This window comes from Ctenopharyngodon idella, chromosome 13 (assembly GCF_019924925.1).
Source record: "Ctenopharyngodon idella isolate HZGC_01 chromosome 13, HZGC01, whole genome shotgun sequence".
In the NCBI taxonomy this organism is placed as follows: domain Eukaryota; kingdom Metazoa; phylum Chordata; class Actinopteri; order Cypriniformes; family Xenocyprididae; genus Ctenopharyngodon; species Ctenopharyngodon idella.
In genome coordinates this window covers 19,815,020-19,839,304 of record NC_067232.1, presented here as the reverse complement: position 1 = coordinate 19,839,304, position 24,285 = coordinate 19,815,020, and the positions used below count along the sequence as shown (strand labels likewise).

Here is a 24,285-nt window from a genome sequence, read left to right as displayed (position 1 = left end):
TGTTGGCCCCTGAAGCCCCATGTGAGGTCTCTTGGGAATGCATCTGTATCATTGGCACTGGCAAGCACCACTTACATTTTGTTCAGAAATTGTAATGTAGTTATTTTTGGAATTCTAGTGCAAAAGTTTCATGGTCAAGTAAGGAATATTTATAGCTAGAAAATTCTCTCAATTCACCTGTCATTGGCAGAAAGTTAATTTTGGACCTTGCTTATGTTTCTCAAACCTAAACTTCAAAGCTGAAAACCGGAGAGACAGTGTTAGCAAGTTCCTATGTTTCTCTAGCCCTTCTTGTTGGGTATTGTCACAGTTGTTGAGCACTCTGTGGAGATGTTAAAGTGGGAACTATCATTTTCACCCATCATGCTCCAGAGACTTGCTTACGCTCTTTTGGGAATAGAGAATCTGACAGTGGCGGCGACGCGGTCTGATGTTGTATTTAGATGACTGTGTTGACGCACATCAGCGTTTGGTTTTAAAGCGTTTCAGTGGCTTATGGCTGCCGCAGGCACAGCATAGAGATTGTGAGTATGAATACAGGTGACAGATCAAATGGAGACACTTGTTTTTAAGTTTATCTCTACATCAACCTCCGCGTGTAGGCAGCAACCGATGAGCCAGCCAGCCTCACGACGGGACACGCACACACATGCACAAATGAATGGTCTAATCCCATGTGTATATTTGTACAAAGTCAAGTATTATCTGTCCTTGCGCATCAAACACTTACAAAGCAAAGTAGATTAAACCCTTATTTCTGAGAAGGGTTTTACAATGACAGTTGTTTTCCAGCACTCAGACAGGGTCCAAATGGTGGGTGAACTGAGAAATATAAAACAGTGGGGAAAAAAAAAAAAAAAACTGTATAAACAATTTTCACTCAGAAATTTCTAGTAAATTTCACAAGTAATTACAAAGAAATGGCAACTGTAAAAGTCCCTGAGTAAATTTTTATTAGAACATTTTATTACTCTATATGAAACTTTTTTCTTGCTTTCATCGTTCATTTTATATATATATATATATATATATATATATAAAATGGGGTGGAACGGTTCACTGTAAAAAAATCAAACCGCTCGGTTCTCCACCCATGGTTCGGCACGCGCTTGCACTGCGGTTCATTACAAATCTGACGATGCATCTACAATATGGTTTGTTGAAAACAACGTGCAAAACAGACAGACAGATTCGCTAATATATGTTTCAGTCGATGGATACGCATTCTGGTTTCCCAATACGTTACAACAGCGATGTTCTTTTGATCATGGACAAAACAATCACTCGTTGTAAACAAATGTTCAATGACGTGCCAAAAACTGTACGACCAGTCATTTACGCCGTCACCACCCGGGTGTTGATAGCGCATGAGCGCAGGTGAGACCTGAACATCTCACGTTGCTATCTGTGTTTAAACTAAACTCATTTAAACCTTGCCAATTTAAACATTCATCCATAAGACGCGAAAAAGAACTTGCGCGCTCTGTGAGATTTGTGTGTACTCATCCGAACCGCATACATGAGAGCCGTGTCACAGCGCGCAAATTCTCTTTCAAGTCTTGCACCTAAACGGACAAATTCACACAAAAATTATGCCCATCTTTATCTTTGAATTATGTCTTAAAGGGACAGCAGTCTGATATTCCTGCTCTATGTTTTAATGTTAATCAAATGACAAAGGACAAAGAAATCACTCTTGACTGAATAGCTTTTGTAACTTCAATAATGTTTCAACTTTATTTATTTATTCAAAGAAGTTTATATGAAGTGTTATTTTATATTTGATTACTTTATTCAATTTCTGTACCTGAAAGCTGTTAGATACCTGAAAACCCTGTAAAGCATTGTTTATTTTAATTGTATCTTAGCGCTCATGTATTTATTTGTGCTGTTTCTTGTAGTTAGATTATTTTTTTTATTTTCTCTATCTTTATTTGACAATTGTCCTATTTTTTGAACATAGCACATACCGAACTGTACCGAAACCATGACCCTAAAACCGTGATAGAAACCGAACCATGAGAAATCTGAACTGTTCCACCCCTAATATATATATATATATATATATATATATATATATAATATTTATATAATATTGATGTATTCATATATATATATATATATATATATATATATGAATAAATAAATATTATATAAAATATTTATGATGATCTGAAGAATGGTGAAATAGTCATAAACCTTGTAACCATGCCACCATGTCAATATTTAATGTAAATGATACCAGATTTTAAACAAATAATGATGGTCCCTCAATTTTGGCATCACTTCCAATACAACCAATAATTTTCCTCCTATATTATTTCCCTAAAGTATATGTTCTTTGAGACAACAGTCATTATAAAGAGCATTCAATTATGCAAATTATGTATATTTATAATTCATAAAATGCTAGTTAGAAATTAGCTTTGCAAGACAAATGACTTGAAAAAAAAAAAAAAAAGATTTTCAAAAAAAGATTTCAGCATGCATATCCACTCTTAGAAATTGTTAATAGACAAGTTAAATATATATATTTTTAAATAAATCCACAGGGCTACAACTACCCATATTTCTTACTGTATTTAAACTCTTGCTGCGTATTTTTTTCTTTCTTTCTATCTATCTTTTTTCCTGTAGTATGTAACTTCCATTTTGGGATTAGCAAGTGTTAATTCAGTGTGCATTGATCGGTAACTGTGCCTGCAAAATCGACTAATATCCATATGCCAGCTTAATGCACAGACTTATCTGCTTTTGACTGAATCAGTACTGAGGTTTGGGCTGCCATGAGGAATTTATTGACTTGATTGATTTATTCACTGGTGTCTTGGATGAAATGTTTGACCTGTATCATACTGATATCTAGAAAGTAGGGTGGATGATGTTATATTATATCAATATATACCTAAAATACAGTTTAAATCTTCTCTGAGTAATCTATCAGTTTGGATGCAGCATCACAATTTTCTGTTTCTTTATTTATTTTGTAATAGTTCTATTAGTTTGTCAAGTGCTGCATGGTTTACAGCAATATATTGGTCTTTTGGACCTTTAAAATGAAACCATCTCTGTCTGTTTTTCCACAGGTGGGTTGGCAGTAGGCAGTAACTGAAGATGAGGAGGAGCTGGTGGCGATCGGGCTGTCTGGGTTTGGCGATTGGCTTGTTTGTTATCATAACCCAAATCTTGGCTCAAAACACTGAAGGTGAGACTCACAGTTCTGTCCATAATTCATTCCCTGTCACTAGCATGAGAGATTTTATTTACCACTTTTGCAAAATAAACCTTGCACCAGGACCGTAACTTTCAATTTTGTTCCTGGAGTTGGTGAAATGGGATGTTACAGCCCAGCGTTTACGCTCTGAGCGAAGTCAGAGAGATAATTGTATCTCTATCTTTGTGTGGCAGCGTCTCACAAATCGGTCTCTGCGTCTTCTCTGCACACCTTCATTACCGAAGCAGCCAGATACAGCTCTCCAAACTGAGCGTCTGATGATGTATGAATTATACCGTCACGTCTGCCAAAGACAAACTGACAACCGTAATAAAAATCTCAAAACGTTGCTGGAAATGCCGTGAGGCTGAGTGGAAATAGAGGCAAATAAATTGTGGCTATTGTCAGACTGTTCAGATTAGCAGTTGAGGATAAAAGATTGGTGGGCGTCTATAGTTGACATTTTCAGATATCCTTGTCTGTTCATGCAGCGTTTATTGTTATGGATTTTTGTATGATTTGAAGAGCGCAGTGAGGATGTTATGTGTGGGGCTTGGTGGTTAAATTGTGTATAATGGTTTGTGGTTGTAATTCTGCCATACGCCACAGAATATGATGCAATTTCTTACAGCAATCTGAAAACAGTGTTGCAGACAGGTACTGTGTCGTAGACAGCTTCATAAATTATAATGTAAGTCATTTGAGGGTTGTAGCTTGTGTGTCTGGTGTAGACATACACTGTAAAAATACACTGTTCTACCTTACCCTTAAAGGATTAGTTCCAGAGCTGGCGCCAGGACATGCGAACTGGGGGGGGGCATTCATAATTCTGGAGGGGGCCCAACGGGTGGGGATTATGCGTTTTCGTTTAATTACGTGTTTTCCTCCCATAAAGAAACTGCTTAACATGGCTTAATGTACTAAGACAGTGCCATTAAAAGATCAAACTTAGTAAACACTATACTAATAAAGCATACTTTACAGAAAAATTGAATTTGATCTTTTAATATCACTTATAGGCTACATTAAGCGACGTTAAGTGTTTTCTTTATAACGGTTTTCTATTTGAGGAAAACGCTTAACGTGAATTTAAACGTGTTGCGTTCAAATTCTGGGTTCAACTGCTTTTCTGTACATAGTAAACTTTATTAGTATGATGTTTAGTGATTTTGGTCTGTTAATATCAATGTCTTTCTTAGTACATTAAGCCACGTTAAGCGTATTCTTATAACGGTTTTCTATGGGAGGAAAAGGCTTAACGTGTTATTAAACGTGTTGAGATCACATTCAGGACTCATCTGATGTTAAGCGTTTTAGAATTAGCCTTGGCGACGCATCATGCAGCCACATGACAGGTAGGCTATTGCGTTTATTTCATTTTTCTTTTTTTATTTAAAATATTCACAAACTTGTTAACTATATCATGACTATATCATGATATATTCTGATTGTCAAATATGTGGAAGTGAATGTGTTTTGTTGTTTAAACACCTTTATAATGATCATGTTAGTTGATAAAACAGAGGATCTGTTGGATTTACATCACGTAAATTCATCAGTTTTTCCCGAAATACATAAACGTAAGTGGCTGGTGAACTGGGAGAAAAGAGTAAACTTTATTGTTTCATATGCAATGTATCTGATATGAATAACAAATTTAAGTCAAATTATAAAGGATATTTCAGCTTCCATATCAGTGTTTGGAATTTGCATTTAACAAACTATAAATGTCTTTTTTATATAGGCCTATGGCCTAGTACTTCATTTAAATGTCTATTTAAATGTCTGAAACTTTAAATAAACATTATGTGGTTGAAAACACTGAATAGTTGTGAAATATGAAAAGCACTGAGCGCGTCCATCTCTGGCTCAGTGCCAGCAGGCAGCGCGAAAGCAGGTTTGAATTTAGCAGTGACGTACTGAATGTTTAATCACACCGGTGTCATCGCACGCGTTAAAGGGTTAAAATTGGGAGTGAAGGCGGGACAAATTAAAACTGAGGGGGCACAAATCAGATCTGAGGGGGCAATGCCCCCTTTTGCCCCCTCGTGGTGCAATTTCCTGATAATTTACTCACCCCCATGTCATCCAAGATGTTGTCTTTCTTCAGTTGAAAAGAAATTAAGGTTTTTGAGGAAAACGTTCCAGGATTCTTCTCCATATAGTGAGTAAATTATCAGGAAATTTTCATTCAGAAGTGAACTAATCCTTTAAATTTAGTTTGTTGCTGTAACCTATTACATATTTATGTAATAGTTACATTTATGTATGTATATGTACATATTTAGGTTGATTCAGTAATGTTAAATAACATTTTTTATTTTAAAAATAAATAATAAAAGTTTTGTTACCATTTTTTTTTCAGTGTACTGTAATTGAATGTTATTTGTGGTTGCCAAGCAATGTCGCATCTTGGCTCATTAATATACAAGTAAACAGCTGTTCATGAATCGGCTATTTATCGGCAGGATAACAATATTTGTAATTCGTCTTATTCAAAAACTTGATCCAAACTTGACAATCCAAGAATGCACTGGTTAAAAGTTAACTGTTTCACTCAATATGCATGTTAACTATGTATTTGTTGTGTTTCTTAAAGGCGAAGTATGTAGTTTCTGCAACACTAGTGGCACTTAACGGAATTACAAAAATGAAGCATATTTTCAAACAACCTTGCAAATTCGCTCGGCGAACACAGCTTTAACGGGTGCTTGTTAAGGCAAGTCTCAACAGGTAAAAGTAGGCTGCTTTCTATAAAAGGTCCAACATATTAACCCTTTGACATGTACGATAAACCGGTGTGATCAGTCTTGGCTGGTCCCTGGAGCGTACGATCACACTGGTGTGATTAGAATGTTCAGTGAGTCACGTGATCAACCACTAAATTCAAATGTTCTTTTGCGCTTTGGCTGGCGCTGAGCCAGAGACAGATGCTCTCAGTGCTTGTCATATATCACAAATGTCCAGTGTCTTCAACCATATAATGTTTATTTTAGGCTTCAGACATTTAAATGCACATACAGGTGCATCTCAATAAATTAGAATGTTGTGGAAAAGTTCATTTATTTCAGTAATTCACCTCAAATTGTGGAACTCGTATATTAAATAAATTCAATGCACACAGGCTGAAGTACTTTAAGTCTTTGGTTCTTTTAATTGTGATGATTTTGGCTCACAAAAACCCACCAATTCAATAAATTAGAATACTTCATAAAACCAATAAAAAAAACATTTTTAGTGAATTGTTGGCCTTCTGGAAAGTATGTTAATTTACTGTATATGCACTCAATACTTGGTTGGGCCTCCTTTTGCTTTAATTACTGCCTCAATTCGGCATGGCATGGAGGCGATCAGTCTGTGGCACTGCTGAGGTGGTATGGAAGTCCAGGTTTCTTTGACAGTGGCCTTCAGGTCATCTGCATTGTTGGGTCTGGTGTCTCTCATCTTCCTCTTGACAATATTCTCTATGGGGTTCAGGTCTGGTGAGTTTGATGGCCAGTCAAGCACAGTAACACTGTGGTCACTGAACCAGCTTTTGGTACCTTTGGCAGCGTGGGCAGGTGCCAAATCCTGCCGGTAAATGAAATCAGCATCTCCATAAAGCTTGTCAGCAGAAGGAAGCATGAAGTGCTCTAAAATTTCCTGGTAGATGGCTACGTTGACTGTGGACTTCAGAAAACACAGTGGACCAACACCAGCAGATGACATGGCAGCCCAAATCATCACTGACTGTGGAAACTTCACACTGGACTTCAAGCAACATGGTTTCTGTGCCTCTCCACTCTTCCTCCAGACTCTGGGACCTTGATTTCCAAATGAAATGCTAAATTTACTTTCATCTGAAAAGAGGACTTGGACCACTGAGCAACAGTCCAGTTCTTTTTCTCCTTAGCCCAGGTAAGACGCTTCTGACGTTGTCTTTGGTTCAGAAGTGGCTTGGTACGTGGAATGTGACAGTTGTAGCCCATTTCCTGAAGATGTCTGTGTGCGGTGGCTCTTGATGCACTGATTCCAGCTTCAGTCCACTCTTTTTGAAGCTCTCCTAAGTTCTTAAATCGGCTTCGCCTGACAATCTTCTCAAGCCTGCGGTCATTCCTTTCACTTGTACACCTTTTCCTACCACACTTTTTCCTTCCAGTCAACTTTCCATGAATATGCTTTGGCACAGCACTCTGCGAACAGCCAGCTCTTTCAGCAATGACCCACTGTGGCTTACCCTCATTGTAGAGGGTCTCGATGATCATCTTCTGGACAACTGTCAAGTCAGCAGACTTCCCCATGACTGCTGTTGAGATTACTGACCTAAACCCAGTATTTATACCCTGAGAATGGTAATTTAATTGAACTTGAAATTAAATATTCTAATAATTTGAGATAATGATTTTTTGATTTTGATGAGCAGCAGGCTGTAATCATCAAAATGAAAACAAAAAAGTCTGGAAATATTTTACTTTATGTCTAATAAATCTAGAATATATTTAATTTTTACTTTTTGAATTAAATTACAGAAAAAAAACAACAACTTTTTCATGATATTCTAATTTATTGTGATGCACATGTAAGTATGCATTTAGAGTTTGTAAAATACTCACTGACGTCCATGGAAGTGGCAATAATAATCCTTTCCATTATAATTAGATGACGTGTTTTATTTATATCAGATACACATAATGTAAGGAACTAAAATTTTACTCTATTCTTCTCCCAGTTCACTGGCTCACTTTAATGCATTTCAAGAAAAGTGGATGAATTCACATGTTGTAAATCCAACAGATGCGATTCTCTGAACTGCGACGCAAACTAACATGGCATTGCCCATCGTGCAGCTCAACTAATGTGATCATTATAAAGGTGTTTAAACAACAAAACACATCCACTTACACGTATTTGACAATCGGAATATCACATATTTAATGTTATAGTTAACAAGTTTGTGAATATTTTAAATACAGTGCTATTGTGGCTATGATGTGTCACATGACAAGCAATGATGCTTCGCCATGGAAACAAAGTGATACATTCTAAATAACGGTCACCTTGAAAAACTCTCACAGTAGGGGTTCAACCAGAATATTTTAAACTTATGTGTGAAAGGGTTTATACTTTTAGCTGTGTTGCTGTGTGTCATGAGAAAGCAATTGAGTAGACTAACACTCAGTCTAGAGCAAACTCAAGCATCTCGCTTATAATGAACCTATCCAACGTACAGTATCTGCACCGGGTGCATTTTTTGACATGACGTTCCACAACTATTTGAGGCTGTCTACACTGGACACATCAAAGTAAACATTCTAAACTTTTACATTTCTCCCTCTGAATGGGTGCGTGATGATGACGTGTCCATTGTAGCATGTTGCATCACAATGCCCCATTCACTTTGACATGTTCATGACCTGTTTAATCTCTGAAGGTTCCACAGTGCTACAGTAGCCACGCCCCAAACTCATGCTATAGGTTGAGCTGAAAAGAGATTGACAGATCTGAGCGGACCACTCTCAGTGTTTTGATGGTGCGCTGTTTTCGTCTACTCCAAAAATGCTTTAGTTCCACAAAAGGGCAATTTTTCTGGGCAGCAACAAAGTGGGAAATGTGCACAAAAAAGATCTGCAAATGGCTTTGATGCATCACAGAAAGAAGAAAAAACAAAGAGCTTTTATCTTTTTTTTTATTATTATTATTAAAGCTATGTGACATGTTAATGCTGACAGTTACAAGCAAGGCGAGCCAAACAAAGGTCAGATGACAGCAAACAAAGGATAGGAAAGTATAAAAAATAAAATAAATAAAGTAAATATAGATGAATAAAAGGGAATTATGAGACATTCAAGATCTCCTCATAAAGTTTGACAGCCTTTTTTTTTGCTGTTTTGTCAAGTGTGACAGCCACAAATTTTTGGCCAAATTTAGAATAGTCATTGCAAAAAATGACAGGTCAGCATTAAACATGGTTAAAGCTGAAATAGTTTAGAAATAGCCTGACTGGCGGACAACCAGTATCTGAGCTAAATCTGTAGTTGTTGCAAATTCGTTTCATAGAGTGTCATACAATAGGGAAACAAGTTATGTTAAATGGCCTTTAGAGTATTGAGTCATTAGCTTAGCAGCATGCTAATATCTGACTAATGTGAGCATTAGAGTGATATTTGTGTGATGTGCTTTAACTGAGTTGCTGACTATGTTTCAAATCAGTCAGTTAGTTGCCTTTTTTTTTGCCTTAGAAGAAATATTGAGTAGTAACTAACTTTAAATGGGGGCACTACTAACTTAACTGCATCTTTCAGCAGTGTGTCAGTAGCAACTGTCAAAGTAGGGAGTCTGTTTATTGAAATGATTCATTTTAAGGAGCTGGCTCAAATAAATGATTCACTAATCTATTTGAATCAAAGTTTTGTTTCTGGAACCTCAAATGTGGCATTTTGTCTGAACTTTTTATGTAGTGAAATGAAAAAAATACTGTTTAATGCAATGTTTTACATCTAAACAGGGCTGTTTTTTGTTTGTAACAGTGTAGCTTCATAATTTTTCAGAAGGGATCTTTGACTAGTTGAACTACTTGATATAATGAGCAGCTTTTTTTTTTTTTTTTTATAAAGCTATGGTTTTAAGGTAGACACTTCTTAAAAGGTAGGTGACTTCACAGAAATTAATAGGGCACTTGAGATTGCAACAGATTCACTTTCTTTGGTTCCTGTCCAATGTCAGCTGTCTTTCTGTGTGCCTGTATTTCTTTCTGTTTGTCTGTGCCTTGAACACATTTCAGAGTATGTACGTACCATTTAAAAGTGGATAGAAAAATCTGCGTCTCCATCTCAACTCCACCTATTTCATCCTGTCACTGTAATTAAACTCTGCTGGATATCTGCTGCTAGGTGAGCCATTAAAGTCAGTCTGCAGGTGCACTTTGAGAGTGGAGTCAGTCTTCTCAGTCTAATTGAGAAGGAGGAGGAAATGTTTCTCAAGTCTTATGCTATCAGAATAAAGCGGCGGGCTGTTATTTAAAAAAATACACTGAATGTATTTATACTGAATGGCTCCTGGAAAAGATCTATTCAGTGCTAGCGAGCTGCCTTACTGTATATGGCCTTCTAACACTGTATCTATACCTGAAGCATGTGGTGCGTTGCAATGTGAGTAGATATCTCAAGTACTTTAGTCCTGCATAGCTACTCCACCCAATTTATTTTCCCAGTCTTCTGAAATAATGTGGTTTTTATACCAGTGTATTTCTGATTATTTGTTGTTGTTTTGGTTGAAGGTGGTGAATTTCATGGCTGTTGTAGTGATGCTTTAACTCTTTCCGCGCCAGTCTTTTTTTAAAAAAAGGTTGCCAGCCAGTGCCAGCATTTTTGATAATTTTCACAAAAATTTCATGGCCCTCAGAATATTTTGTTGTATGAATATCTGTATAATATCTCAAGAAAGAACAGAGCCTCTGCTTTTAAACAAAAACAACCATTTTATTCTAGCTTCATGCACCCTTTTTTATCAACACTTGAATAAGTTTAATTGAAAAGCAAAATTCTGGACAAAAAGTAGAGAAAATCTTATTTTTTATCAAAGGCTACATTCAGAACGATGATCAAAACATTGATCGAGTAGATCGAATCCATCAACACCCCCAAAGCTTGCACAGTACTATACCTCTTCCTGGGTCCACATTTCATTCGGTAACGTTAGGCTGTTTGGATTTATATGCTGGTTAATTTTTGATGATCGCATTAGCTTACATATGCGCAAGCAATGATTCTGTTGCTTGTTTCTGCTTTTTCTTCACCTGTGTTTTGATCAGAAGATTCTGTACTCTTTCAGAAGATGCGTAACAGCACCCCCTATGGCATGACAGTGAAAACATGGATTGTCGGAAAATTCTGTCAATGGCAAGAAAGAGTTGTATCATAAATGACTCTCAAACTCAGTCAATGGTGGGGAAAGAGTTAAAGAGGATGAACTAGGAGACAAAACTTTTTATAGAAGATGTTATCATGCTGACAATAGCACAAACAATTATAAGTGGTCTTTTTATTAGATGGAACAACTTCAAAGATAAAATATAATTCTAAAGAAATATATAAATATTTATAGTATTTATAAGTATCTTTATAGTTTATACTTATAGGAGTTTGTAAACTATTTTAATGTTGTTGAAAGAAGTCTCTTATGCTCTTCAAGCATTTATTTAATTAAAAATATAGGAAAAACAGTAATGTTGTGAAATATGTTTTACAGTTTAATATATATTTTGTCTATTTTAATATATTTTAAAATGTAATTTATTCCTGTGATGGCAAAGCTGAATTTTCAGCATCATCGCTCCAATCTTCAGTGTCACATAGTCCTTCAGAAATTATTCTAATGCTGATTTGGTGTTCATGAAAAAAAGATTTTTTATATATATAACAAAAAAATAAATAAATAAAAATCTTATTTTTTGAGTGGTATAATCTGTATGCAGTACTTCCTTTGAATTTGGCTAACCTGATGTATCTTACAAGACAGCATGATGGAGGCAGACAGCACGGTTTAAAAAAAAAGAATGACGAGTCAGTTGACAAATGATCTGTAACTATTCAAACTCAACAGAAAGAAACTCGTGGATGTTTAGTTGATGTCTTCAGTGGCTAGAACTTTCTAAAATTTTGTGCCACTACAAAACATTTAAACGCTAATTTAATTCAGGCAAGTTAGTCATGTACTCATGTACCCTATATTCTTTCTATGGGGTTCAAATATGTAAAATTTAACAGAAATATAGTTGTGTAGTAGAAAAAGATAATATAATTGTAATTATGAAGTGGTTGTGCACTTGGAGCTTGTTGTCAGTAATGGTTTTCTCACGGTATTGTGGTTGGATTTAGTTCGGTCACGTTCAGTCGTTCACTGTCTGTGCAGCATATCAGAGGAACAAAACCCTGTGTCCTACTGTCCTCTCATCACCACGGTGACCAGAGAGTGCTTTTCGAGGTCCAATCTCCCATCATCTGTGCAGAGAGTGTATCAAATCAATTTTCCCTCCTTTTGTTTGTCTCTTGTTCTACCCATCTCTTCCTTTCTTTTTTATACTTGGTGTTATATTGGTGTGGTTTTATTATTATAGTCGCTCTTATCTGTTTATCACCTACGTCTCTACTTTTGTCATTCTGCTGTACCTGTCTGTCTTTGATTCTCTGTCTCAGTGCATGCTGGGAGCTGGTGTGGTGTCGAGCTTTGAGATCTTCGGCTCACTTCATTTTCACTTTGTCTGTTGATCTATTTATTTTTATTTCTTAGTAACATCCTCTCTCTCCCTTCAATAGTGTTGTCGGAGTTTGATTTGGTCTCCTAGCTGGAGAGTAGGGATGGATGTTATGATCAAAATCTTATAGACCTATCACGGTACAGTGTGAATAATTTTATATTACAATATGGTTATTTTTACTGAAAATTCAAGACACGTCAAGGCAGTCAAGAAACAATAAAAATGGACGCACATAAGAAGACTTATCTGGAGTTTTACATCATCATATAGATAGAAATGGTGGCTAGCAAACAAAACAAAAAAATTAAAAATTAAACATGTCAAACTAGCGATCAGAGATGTCAGGTTTTGGCCCAGGATCAGAGGAATCTTTTAGGATTCTCAAAATTTGTCTCAGGCAGCCAAATCGCGGCCAAAATCGTACAGTGTAAACTAGGTATTGTTTTATTCAGTGCAAGCCACACACTCTAGAAACCCTTTCATTATAACCACACAATGTAAATAAGAGAATCTCTGTACAATTAAGGCAAATTTTTTATTATAACAGGAGTTTTCGTGAGAGTGCAGAATTCAGTGAGCTTGTGCTTCAGAGATTGACTGAACTGGTACATTGTTTGGCTGCACAGCAGCTCTTAAAGAATAGTGTCAATGCAGGCAGATCAAAGCACTGTTGAATATCAAATGTCAAGTCAAATGTCAAGTGTCCCCAACTAAGCAAGCCAGAGGGGGTATAGTGTTTATAAGGGGGGGCTCTTCTCTTGCTTTCTGTTTATTATCCATTCACAATCTGAATACAAGTTTAGTTCCCTTTCAAAGTGGAATGGGACACTGCATCTGGATCAACGCTACGAGGAACGCCATCATCAATAAGTGTAGTGGGTATTTGTTCCCCATAGCGTGATCCAGATGCAGTGTCTCATTCCACTTCGAAAGGGAACGTCTTAGGTTACAACTGTAACCATGAGAAGGGGAATGAGACACGCTTCAGGCTCGCCTGCACATCTCCATCAGACAAAGAATTTGATGACGTACATTGTAGGTGCCCTGTTATAAACAAGGGTCGGCCAATGAAATTGTTGTGTTGGCACACATGCTTCAGACACCGGTCATGCTGATGGCGTTTGCCATAGCATTGATCCAGACGCAGTGTCCCGTTCCCCTTCTCAGGGAATCATGGTTTACAGTCGTAACCTGAAACATTTTTCCTGCTCCTATGTACAGTGGGGAAAATAATTATTTGATCCCCTGCTGATTTTGTTAATTTGCCCATTTATAAAGAAATGAGAGGTCCATAATTTTTATGGTAGGTTTATTTTAATGGATAGAGACAGAATATCAAACCAAAAATCCAGAAAAAACACATTATATAAAGGTTATACACTGATTTGCATTTCAGTGAGTGAAATAATTATTTGATCCCCAAGCAAAACATGACGTAGTACTTGGTGGACAAACCATTGTTGGCAAGCACAGAGCTAAGACGTTTCTTGTAGTTGGTCACCAGATTTGCACACATCTCAGGAGTGACTTTGGTCCACTCCTCTTTACAGATCCTCTCTAAATCCTTAAGGTTTCTTGGCTGTTGATTGGCAACTCGAAGTTTCAGCTCCCTCCACAGATTTTCTATAGGATTAAGGTCTGGAGACTGGCTAGGCCACTCCATGACCTTACTGTGCTTCTTCTTGAGCCACTCCTTTGTTGCCTTGGTGGAATGTTTTGGGTCATTATCATGCTAGAAGACCCATCCACGACACATCTTCAGTGTCCTGGCTGAAGGAAGGAGGTTCCCGTCCAACATTTTATGGTACATGGCCCCATTCATCTGCCCCTCAATGCGGTGAAGTCGTCCTGTACCCTTAGCAGAGAAACAGCCCCAAAGCTTATGTTTCCACCTCCATGATTGACTGTAGGGATGGTGTTCTTGGGGTCATAGTCAGCATTTCTCTCCCTCCAAACACGGCGAGTTAAGTTGATGCCAAAGAGCTCAATTTTGGTCTCATCTGACCACAGCACTTTCTCCCAAGCCTTATCTGAATCATTTAGATGTTCATTGGCAAACTTCAAACGGGCATGTACATGTGCCTTTTTGAGCAGGGGGACCTTGCGGGCACTGCAGGATTTCAATCCATTGCGGCATAGTGTGTTACCAATGGTTTTCTTGGTGAATGTGGTCCCAACTGCCTTAAGATCATTTACAAGCTCCTCCCATGTAGTTCTGGGCTGATCCCTCACCTTTCTCATCATCATCTTTATCCCATAAGGTGAGATCTTGCATGGAGCTCCAGACCGAGGGCGATTGATGGTTATTTTGTATTTCTTCCATTTCCGAATAATTGCACCAACAGTTGTCTCCTTCTCACCAAGCTTCTTGCTGATGGTCTTGTGCAGGTCTACAATCTTGTCCCTGACATCTTTTGACAGCTCTTTGGTGCTCTTGCCCATGGTGGTGGGGAGGTTTGAATGGAAGATACAGATTCTTTGGACAGGTGTCTTTTATACACATAACGAGCTGACATTACAGGTGCTGGTCATATAATTAGAATATCATCAAAAAGTTGATTTATTTCACTAATTCCATTCAAAAAGTGAAACTTGTATATTATATTCATTCATTACACACAGACTGATATATTTCAAATGTTTATTTCTTTTAATTTTGATGATTATAACTGACAACTAAGGAAAATCCCAAATTCAGTATCTCAGAAAATTAGAATATTACTTAAGACCAATACAAAGAAAGGATTTTTAGAAATCTTGGCCAACTGAAAAGTATGAACATGAAAAGTATGAGCATGTACAGCACTCAATACTTAGTTGGGGCTCCTTTTGCCTGAATTACTGCAGCAATGCGGCGTGGCATGGAGTCGATCAGTCTGTGGCACTGCTCAGGTGTTATAAGAGCCCAGGTTGCTCTGATAGTGGCCTTCAGCTCTTCTGCATTGTTGGGTCTGGCATATCGCATCTTCCTCTTCACAATACCCCATAGATTTTCTATGGGGTTAAGGTCAGGCAAGTTTGCTGGCCAATTAAGAACAGGAATACCATGGTCCTTAAACCAGGTATTGGTAGCTTTGGCACTGTGTGCAGGTGCCAAGTCCTGTTGGAAAATGAAATCTGCATCTCCATAAAGTTGGTCAGCAGCAGGAAGCATGAAGTGCTCTAAAACTTCCTGGTATACGGCTGCGTTGACCTTGGACCTCAGAAAACACAGTGGACCAACACCAGCAGATGACATGGCACCCCAAACCATCACTGACTGTGGAAACTTTACACTGGACCTCAAGCAACGTGGATTGTATGCCTCCCCTCTCTTCCTCCAGACTCTGGGACCCTGATTTCCAAAGGAAATGCAAAATTTACTTTCATCAGAGAACATAACTTTGGACCACTCAGCAGCAGTCCAGTCCTTTTTGTCTTTAGCCCAGGCGAGACGCTTCTGACGCTGTCTGTTGTTCAAGAGTGGCTTGATACAAGGAATGCGGCAGCTGAAACCCATGTCTTGCATACGTCTGTGCGTAGTGGTTCTTGAAGCACTGACTCCAGCTGCAGTCCACTCTTTGTGAATCTCCCCCACATTTTTGAATGGGTTTTGTTTCACAATCCTCTCCAGGGTGCGGTTATCCCTATTGCTTATACACTTTTTTCTACCACATCTTTTCCTTCCCTTCGCCTGTCTATTAATGTGCTTGGACATAGAGCTCTGTGAACAGCCAGCCTCTTTTGCAATGACCTTTTGTGTCTTGCCCTCCTTGTGCAAGGTGTCAATGGTCATCTTTTGGACAACTGTCAAGTCAGCAGTCTTCCCCATGATTGTGTAGCCTACAGAACTAGACTGAGAGACCATTTAAAGGCCTTTGCAGGTGTTTTGAGTTAATTAGCTGATTAGAGTGTGGCACCAGGTGTCTTTAATATTGAACCTTTTCACAATATTCTAATTTTCTGAGATACTGAATTTGGGATTTTCCTTAGTTGTCAGTTATAATCATCAAAATGAAAAGAAATACACATTTGAAATATATCAGTCTGTGTGTAATGAATGAATATAATATACAAGTTTCACTTTTTGAATGGAATTAGTGAAATAAATCAACTTTTTGATGATATTCTAATTATATGACCAGCACCTGTAGAAGTACTTTCTTAAAGTGACGGGACTAATCTGTGTTCGACATGAGCACATAAACAATTTGTAGGAGGCAGAATTCTTGCTGGTTGGTAGGGAATCAAATACTTATTTCACTTGAATGCTAATCAATTTATAACCTTTATATAATGTGTTTTTTTTCTGGATTTTTTGGTTGATATTCTGTCTCTATCTATTAAAATAAATCTACCATAAAAATTATAGACTCCTTTTTTCTTTGTAAGTGGGCAAACTTACAAAATCAGCAGGGGATCAAATAATTATTTTCCCCACTGTACACTGCAAAGTTTCTGGATTGAGAACCGTATTTAAATGCACGCTTGAAACGGAAACTGCAATGATTGACCGTGATAACCAACAAGCGAGACTGAATGGGCCAACATTTTATAAAGTACTTAATTCAACAATTTTTGCTCTGGTACTGAAATTGGTACAGAGAACCACAAACTTTTACTGTATGGTATTGGTGCCGACTACTGAAATTTTGCTACCGTGACAACCCTAATTGCAAGTTTATATCTTGCATTTCTGACTTTATATCTCACAGTTCTGTCTTTGTGTCTCGTAATTGCACATTTATGTCTCACAATTCAGACATTTTTATTTAATAATCTCAGAATTGCAAGATAAAAAGTCAGAATTTTGAGATAAAAAGTTGCAATTACCTTCTTTTTTTAAATTCCGTGGTATTAAACAAGTTTCCATAGTTTCTAGAGAACCATAAACATCTAAAATGTGTATTAACACTCCTTATTGCAAGTTATTTGTGTTTCTTATTTCACCAGTTGACCAGGTTTCTGTTATTTCTCCAAAGGAATTTTAGGAGAAACATCTGAAAATACGTGGAAAGATTTTTCTAATGCCAATTCAAGGATCAGATCTGGGAAGGAATCATAGCATTGCACATTTTCTTCCCCACTCGAGCCTGGCCTGAAATTTCCATTTCATCCTCTAAGTCACTGAGAAGGAGTGATCTGTTAGATGTATCCTGATAGCGGCAGGAATATCCTCTTTATCTGATTACGGGATGTGTTGGCTGACTACAGAAGAGTTTGCAGTCCCTGCACATCACGGGTGATGTTTTGTTCAACGGGTGTTAGAGGAGTTGCAGGTCGTGCCGCCTCTTATGGCAATAGATGTTCTGAAAGCAAAAGCGCTTGATAACTGTTTCAGTGAAATGTTCCAATTTCCTGAGTTGGTGATAAAAGGCTTCAGCTATAAAGATTTCAGAGATAGGCTCTCAGCAGATTAGGTAGAAAGGTATATTAGAGGACACTGGGATTCCCTGAAAAAAATGACCCAAAGAATAGAAAGTTGGACACTTTCAGTGGGATATGTGTTTTGTGACAATGGCCCTGTTAAGAAAATAAACTAATACATAAACTTACAAAAACTTGATAAATGTCTTGAAATAAAACAGATGAACAATGTCTTGAGGACTGGTAATCATAGTATAAGCAGAATAGTTGACTCTGGGTCTTTGAAGGTGTGAGGTGTACATTATTTTAATTATGAATTATTCCTTACTAATTGACCCGTCATCAGTTTTTCCTTACTTATTGTCACAGATGGCTGAAGATGATCTATAATGCAGCATAGTCTTTATTTAACAAAACAAAGTAATCCAACAATGGAGAGTAATCCAAACAAGTGAATGCAATGCAACAGTGTGCTATGCACAGACAACACCAGACAAGACAAAGAACTAACTAAACAGAGGGCAATATATACTGAGGGAGCTAATGAGTAAATGAGGAAAAGGTGTAAGAGAATCAATGGAACAATGAACAACCATAGCAACAAGCGTAAACAGAAAGGAAATGCCGGGAATGATGATAAACAAACTAAGTCCTTGAAAACGAATCAGAAAACCCGACAGGTTGTGACACTTATCTAATTAGGTTAAGCTTATAATGGGTTCTGTTATGGATGTTCTTTTAGAAAGGGTTTTTGAAAAATAAAGCAAAAGTTAATCATGAAGGTATTATAAAAAAGTTTCTAAGGAAGTTTTAATGTGACCATGCAAAAAAGAAAAGAAAAAAAATGCTGAAATCTGTTTTTTAATTAAAATCAATAGCTGAGACATAAAAGTGGACTTATTTTTTTTTAAAAGTCAATATTTGCTACAGACAGAGACAAGCTTCTTTAGTTTAACTGTTATTTTGTTCAGTGAAGAGTACTGTGCATTTTTGTTGAGAGATCTCACTTGAACATGTTTGTCTCAGGTTGCTGTACATTTCTTGCTGAAGGAAAAATAGTGGAAAGGAAAAAGGCTTTTATGAATCAATACGTCTCTTCTTTCTCTTCTTCTGTGTGCTGTCTTCTTCCTCTGTCCTATTAAATGGCTTGTCTTTTTGAAGTAATTTTTGAGAGCATGTTCTCCATTATATGGTTGTATCTGCTGTGTTTATTATTTTATTTTATTTTATTTTATTTTATTTTATTTTATTTTATTTTATTTTATTTTCTTTTCTTTTGTTTTGTTTTGTTTTGTTTTGTTTTGTTTTATTTTATTTTATTTTATTTTATTTTATTTTATTTTAAATAATGTCATGAGTTTGGAACGAGGCAGTTTAAATATGGAGGGAGTTTCAAAACTTTTTGAAGTTATAATTTATGTAATTGTGTTTGGTTCCGCCAGTGGCATATGTCACCTTTAATCTATGAAACAATACCAATATAAATACAATGAAGGATAATTGAAATACAAGGCGAGGCATCAGGCAATCAGTGGCAGCAAAAATAATTCAATTTTTTTTTCTCTACTCATTGTTTACAGTTGTTGTCATGAAATTATGTCATAAAATATGTGATTTTGAAAGGGTGTAATCAAGGCTTCACATCTTTTTTAAACAGTTCTTTGTGTTCAAAAACAGATAATTAGTTAGCCTTTGTGAAAAGTGCAGACAGATACAGAAAATCCTGTTCCTGCCTCCACAGTGGATTCTGACGTCTGTCGACTCTAGACGTTTGTGGTTTTGGTAGTTTAATGAACGTTAGGTTGCTCCAGGATAGACACGCTTTGATTAGAGTGCTAGGTTTTCTGCTCAAAGGATGCTCACAGAAATATTCAAATCATCATATGAAGTTATAAGTTTATAGTTCACCTTCAAATAATTTCTTCACCTCGATCAACCTTTTTAAATCTACATAACTTTGACACATTGTAAAACCGGTAACACTTTACAATAAGGTTTATTAGTTAACATTAGTTAACTACATTAGTTGATCACATTAGTTAACATGAACTAATAATGAACTGCACTTCTACAGCATTTATTGATCTTTGTTAAGGTAATTTCAGCATTTGCTAATACATTATTAAAATTAAGTGTTGTATTTGTTAACATTAGTTAATGCAACAAATTGAACAAATTATGAACACCTGTATTTTTATTAACTAACGTTAACAAAGATTAACAAATACAGTAACAAATGTATTGCTTATGGTTAATTCATGTTAGTTAATACATTAATTAATGTTAACTAATGAACCTTATTGTAAAGTGTTACCGTAAAACCTAACAATTGTTCTACCTAACACTCTTTAGTTCACTTTTCTTGATGTGCAACAATGTATATAATAATGTATAATAATCTGTACTATTCGCATTCTATGCCTTTGTTATACAGAAAACCCAAGTTAAGATTAATTGATTGCTTCGAGAACCATTTTGTCAAGCAAAAAAAAAAAAAAAAAAAAGTTTTTGAGGTGGGACAATTCTTAACAGAATTTGTCACTGATTTCCTCCAACTCTGCAGTTATCTTTCTCCTCAGTTGCAGTCACTGCATTCATTTTCTAAAGCCATCTTAAATGCTGAGTTGTCAATACAACTGAAACTTTTGAGAGAAAGAAATATTCATATAAGTTGGCTTCATAAATTGATGTTGATTTCCCAAAATGGTTTAGTTTTCCCTTTGATTGGACACTTGGAACTTAATTTCTATTACTATAATTCCCTTTCAATTGATGCAACAAGAAATCAGTTTCAAAGGAAGAGAAGTAATAAATAGGTTGCTTTTAAAAGGTGACTTAACTTCTAATTACTTCATTAACTAGTCTACTTTTCATGTAGAATTATGATCAATTGAATTTGTATTACTAAATCTCGTGTTATAAATTATTTAGAAATTATTTAGTTGTTTAAAATAATAATTCTGAGTAGCTATAATAAGTAAAGAGTACAGAGAAATTATATCATTAGAATTACTTTCAGAATGATTTTTTTTCTTGCTGACGAATGATAAAAACATCAGTCAAACAGAATCCACCAGACTTTAAAGAGTTCGAGCATTTAAAAGCGGCAGATGCTTAGAATAAACAAAACGATATCGTCCACTGGTGTGGCCACTACTATAGTTATCGTTATAGTTATCTTTATAGTTATCGTTCTTGGTGTGAACAGGCCATAAGACACCTGCCACAAGTACTGCCTTAATTCTCACGCATGCTGGTGGTCTTCTGCAAACATAAAGTGCACTCTTTATGTTTGTTGTGAATTGATAACGCTGTACATGCTGCTCAGACTCTTCACTGGATTGGCCATATCTAAAAGTCTCCCTCTAGCAGAAGAGCTGTTGGCTGAGTATTTAAAGGGATAGTTCACCCAAAAATGAAAATTTGATGTTTATCTGCTTACCCCCAGGGCATCCAAGATGTAGATGACTTTGTTTCTTCAGTAGAACACAAATGATGATTTTTAACTCCAACCGTTGCAGTCTGTCAGTCATATAATGCATGTCAATGGGAACACAATCTATGAGAGTAAAAAAAAAAAAACATGCACAGACAAATCCAAATTAAACCCTGCGGCTTGTGACGACACATTGATGTCCTAAGACACGAAACGATTGGTTTGTGTGAGAAACCGAACAATATTTCTATCATTTTTTACCTCTAATACACCACTATGTCCAACTGTCTTGCGCACGGCATCCTATGCGTGAGGTGTGTACGTGCTCTGGCGTAGTTTAAAGGATTAGTCCACTTTCAAATAAAATTTTCCTGATAATTTACTCACCCCCATGTCATCCAAGATGTTCATGTCTTTCTTTCTTCGGTCGAAAAGAAATTAAGGTTTTTGATGAAAACATACCAGGATTATTCTCCTTATAGTGGACTTCAATGGTCTCTCCAAATGGTTGAAGGTCAAAATTACAGTTTCAGTGAAGCTTCAAAGGGCTTTAAACGATACCAGATGAGGAATAAGGGTCTTATCTAGCAAAACGATCTGTCATTTTCCTAAAAAATACAAATGTATGCTTTATAAACACAAATTATCGACTTGCACATGCTTCCGCTTTCCGTATTCTTCAAAAAGCTTACGCTGTATGTCCTACGCCTTCCTTATTCAACTTACGGAACGAACACGGCGCCAGTTCTGTTTTTTTTTCATAAGACTGACAGACCGCAACGGTTGGAGTTAAAAATTATAATTTGTGTTCTACTGAAGAAACAAAGTCACCTACATCTTGGATGCCCTGGGGGTAAGCAGATAAACATCAAATTTTCATTTTTGGGTGAACTATCCCTTTAAGCACCACATGAGAGCTCTAGATATTGACACAGAGCATCGGGAAGATGCCACAGATGACCGAACCAGATGGAGATGTTTTCTGAGACAACAGGGGAGGGAGAAGCTCATCAGACTCCAAGAAACAACACACTGACAGAAATCATTGCTTCTGGACAGTACAGGAGTTTGACTGTGTGATGTTTGGCTGGTGTTTTATTTACATTGTGCCAAGTCTCTTAAAATGCACTGAAGAGTGAGACTTAAAGTATACATAAAGTAGTACACTATACTTGTCAAAAGTTAGATTTATCAATTGATCAAAAGATTTTTTGAATGAATTTAATACTTTTACGCATTAATTGATCAAACACAACAGTAATGACTTTTCAATTGTTCAATTTAAATAATGAAAAAAAAAATAGATGTATTTATGTACTGTAATGCTGTTCATTTAAAATTTCAATTTCCCTCAAAAAATGTATCATGGTTTTCACTAAATTATTAAGCAGCACAACTGCTTTCATTTGATAATATTTAGACAATTTTAAGTTAGATAATTTTTTTGTGAGCAGCAAATCACCATATTAGAATGATATCTGAAGGATCATGTGATACTCAGCTTTGCCATCACAAGAATAAATTACATTTTAAAATATATTCAAATAGAAAATGGTTATTTTAAATTGTAATAATATTCAACAATATTACTGGTTTACTATATTTTTAATCAATTAAATGCAGCTTTAGGCAGCATAAGATTGCTTTTTCCAAAAATAAAATAAAATAATGTAGGAGAAACAGTAACCAAAAATACAGAAAGACCAAAGGACTGGAAGTGAAAAAGGCAATGTCACTTTCAGATATGATACAGAAAAAGCTAGATAGACACCAAAAAAGGAAAAAGCATTCAAAAGCACGTCAACATTTTGCCATTTTTGCTCAGGAAACACTATAGTCAAGAAATGTCACTTTGATTCTGTGGTTTAAATACATACAGTGAGTTTTATTAGTGTCAGTGCTCTCTAAAGGCCTACACACTGGGATGAATATCGCACGCGCTTGTGTTTTTCGAGATGTTTTTTGTGTTCATACCCAAGCGATTTTCACTGACGATGCAAATTCACTCCCTGACAGTATATGGTACTTGTGCTTAACGGTAGTGCAAATAAACATATTTATGATATTAATAAAGTTAAAGAAGATAAAAATGCAGATATAAATGCGGTATATATGGCATACATATGACATATGAGAGATGGTAGTCAGAAACGGTAGTCACAATGACAGTAGTGCAAGTGAACGGTAGTGCATATAAACATATTTATGAAATAGGCATTCTCAACTATATTTCTTGAATGTAAAAGAAAAAAAAAAAACAGTAAAAATACAGAAATAATACACATCTATTGGTGTGGCCAAGAACTGGCAGAGCACCCATAGCGTGCATCTCAATTAGCTCCCTAGTTCAGTAGTCAGGGCACTGATCAGGAAGTCGGCCACATTCATTTACACAGTATATTGATACACAACCTAGGAAGCTATGAAGCTGTTTGAGACGCAGGGATAGTTTGTAGGGGTCTTCCTCGTCTACTTACTTCCTCTTCTTCGTCTTGGTATCAATGTGTGCTAGGCAAGTTTACTGTAACTTCAGCAGCTCCATGCACGTGAACAAAAGCGCCAATCTCATTGGTCTGCCAGTTTTTAACGCGGCGCATCAAACCAAAAAAACGAACCCGAGGCGTTTTTTAAAAAATGACGCTTTTACACCTGCCGTTTTTCGCGTAAGTGTGCACACTCACATTGGCGCCCTTTGTTTAGTCACGAGGTGTTAAACGTCGGCAATAATCGCGCACGATATTCGTCCCGGTGTGTACGGGCCTTAAAGCTATTTATTATTAGGCAGGGAAGCTGAATTTCACATTTCTTGTAGCCACTTGTTTTATTCGTAGGAAATATTTTGCCCACTCAGACAACAAAAGAACAGAAATCCCAGACCCGCTGTGTTAAGCAGCCAAGAGTTTATCAGGATCAAAGTGAGAGTTCTTGACTGGGTAAGACACAATCTAAATCCAACTGAGCTGATTTTCACATTCACAAAGCACTAAAGCCCCTGTGAAACAGCAGGGCTACAGCAGAGCAGGAAGAATGTCCAGTATACACTTAATTTCTTGA

General features: G+C 36.5%; 1 protein-coding gene across 1 annotated transcript in view; it reads left to right on the top strand.

Annotated features, from left to right (window-relative positions):
• Nucleotides 1–24,285, top strand: part of pcdh15a (protocadherin-related 15a) — a 256,854-nt gene that overhangs the window by 22,178 nt on the left and 210,391 nt on the right. The window contains 1 exon segment of the mRNA XM_051918041.1: nucleotides 3,087–3,205. Coding sequence (XP_051774001.1) covers nucleotides 3,115–3,205 — 91 coding nt within the window. The 5' untranslated portion in view covers nucleotides 3,087–3,114.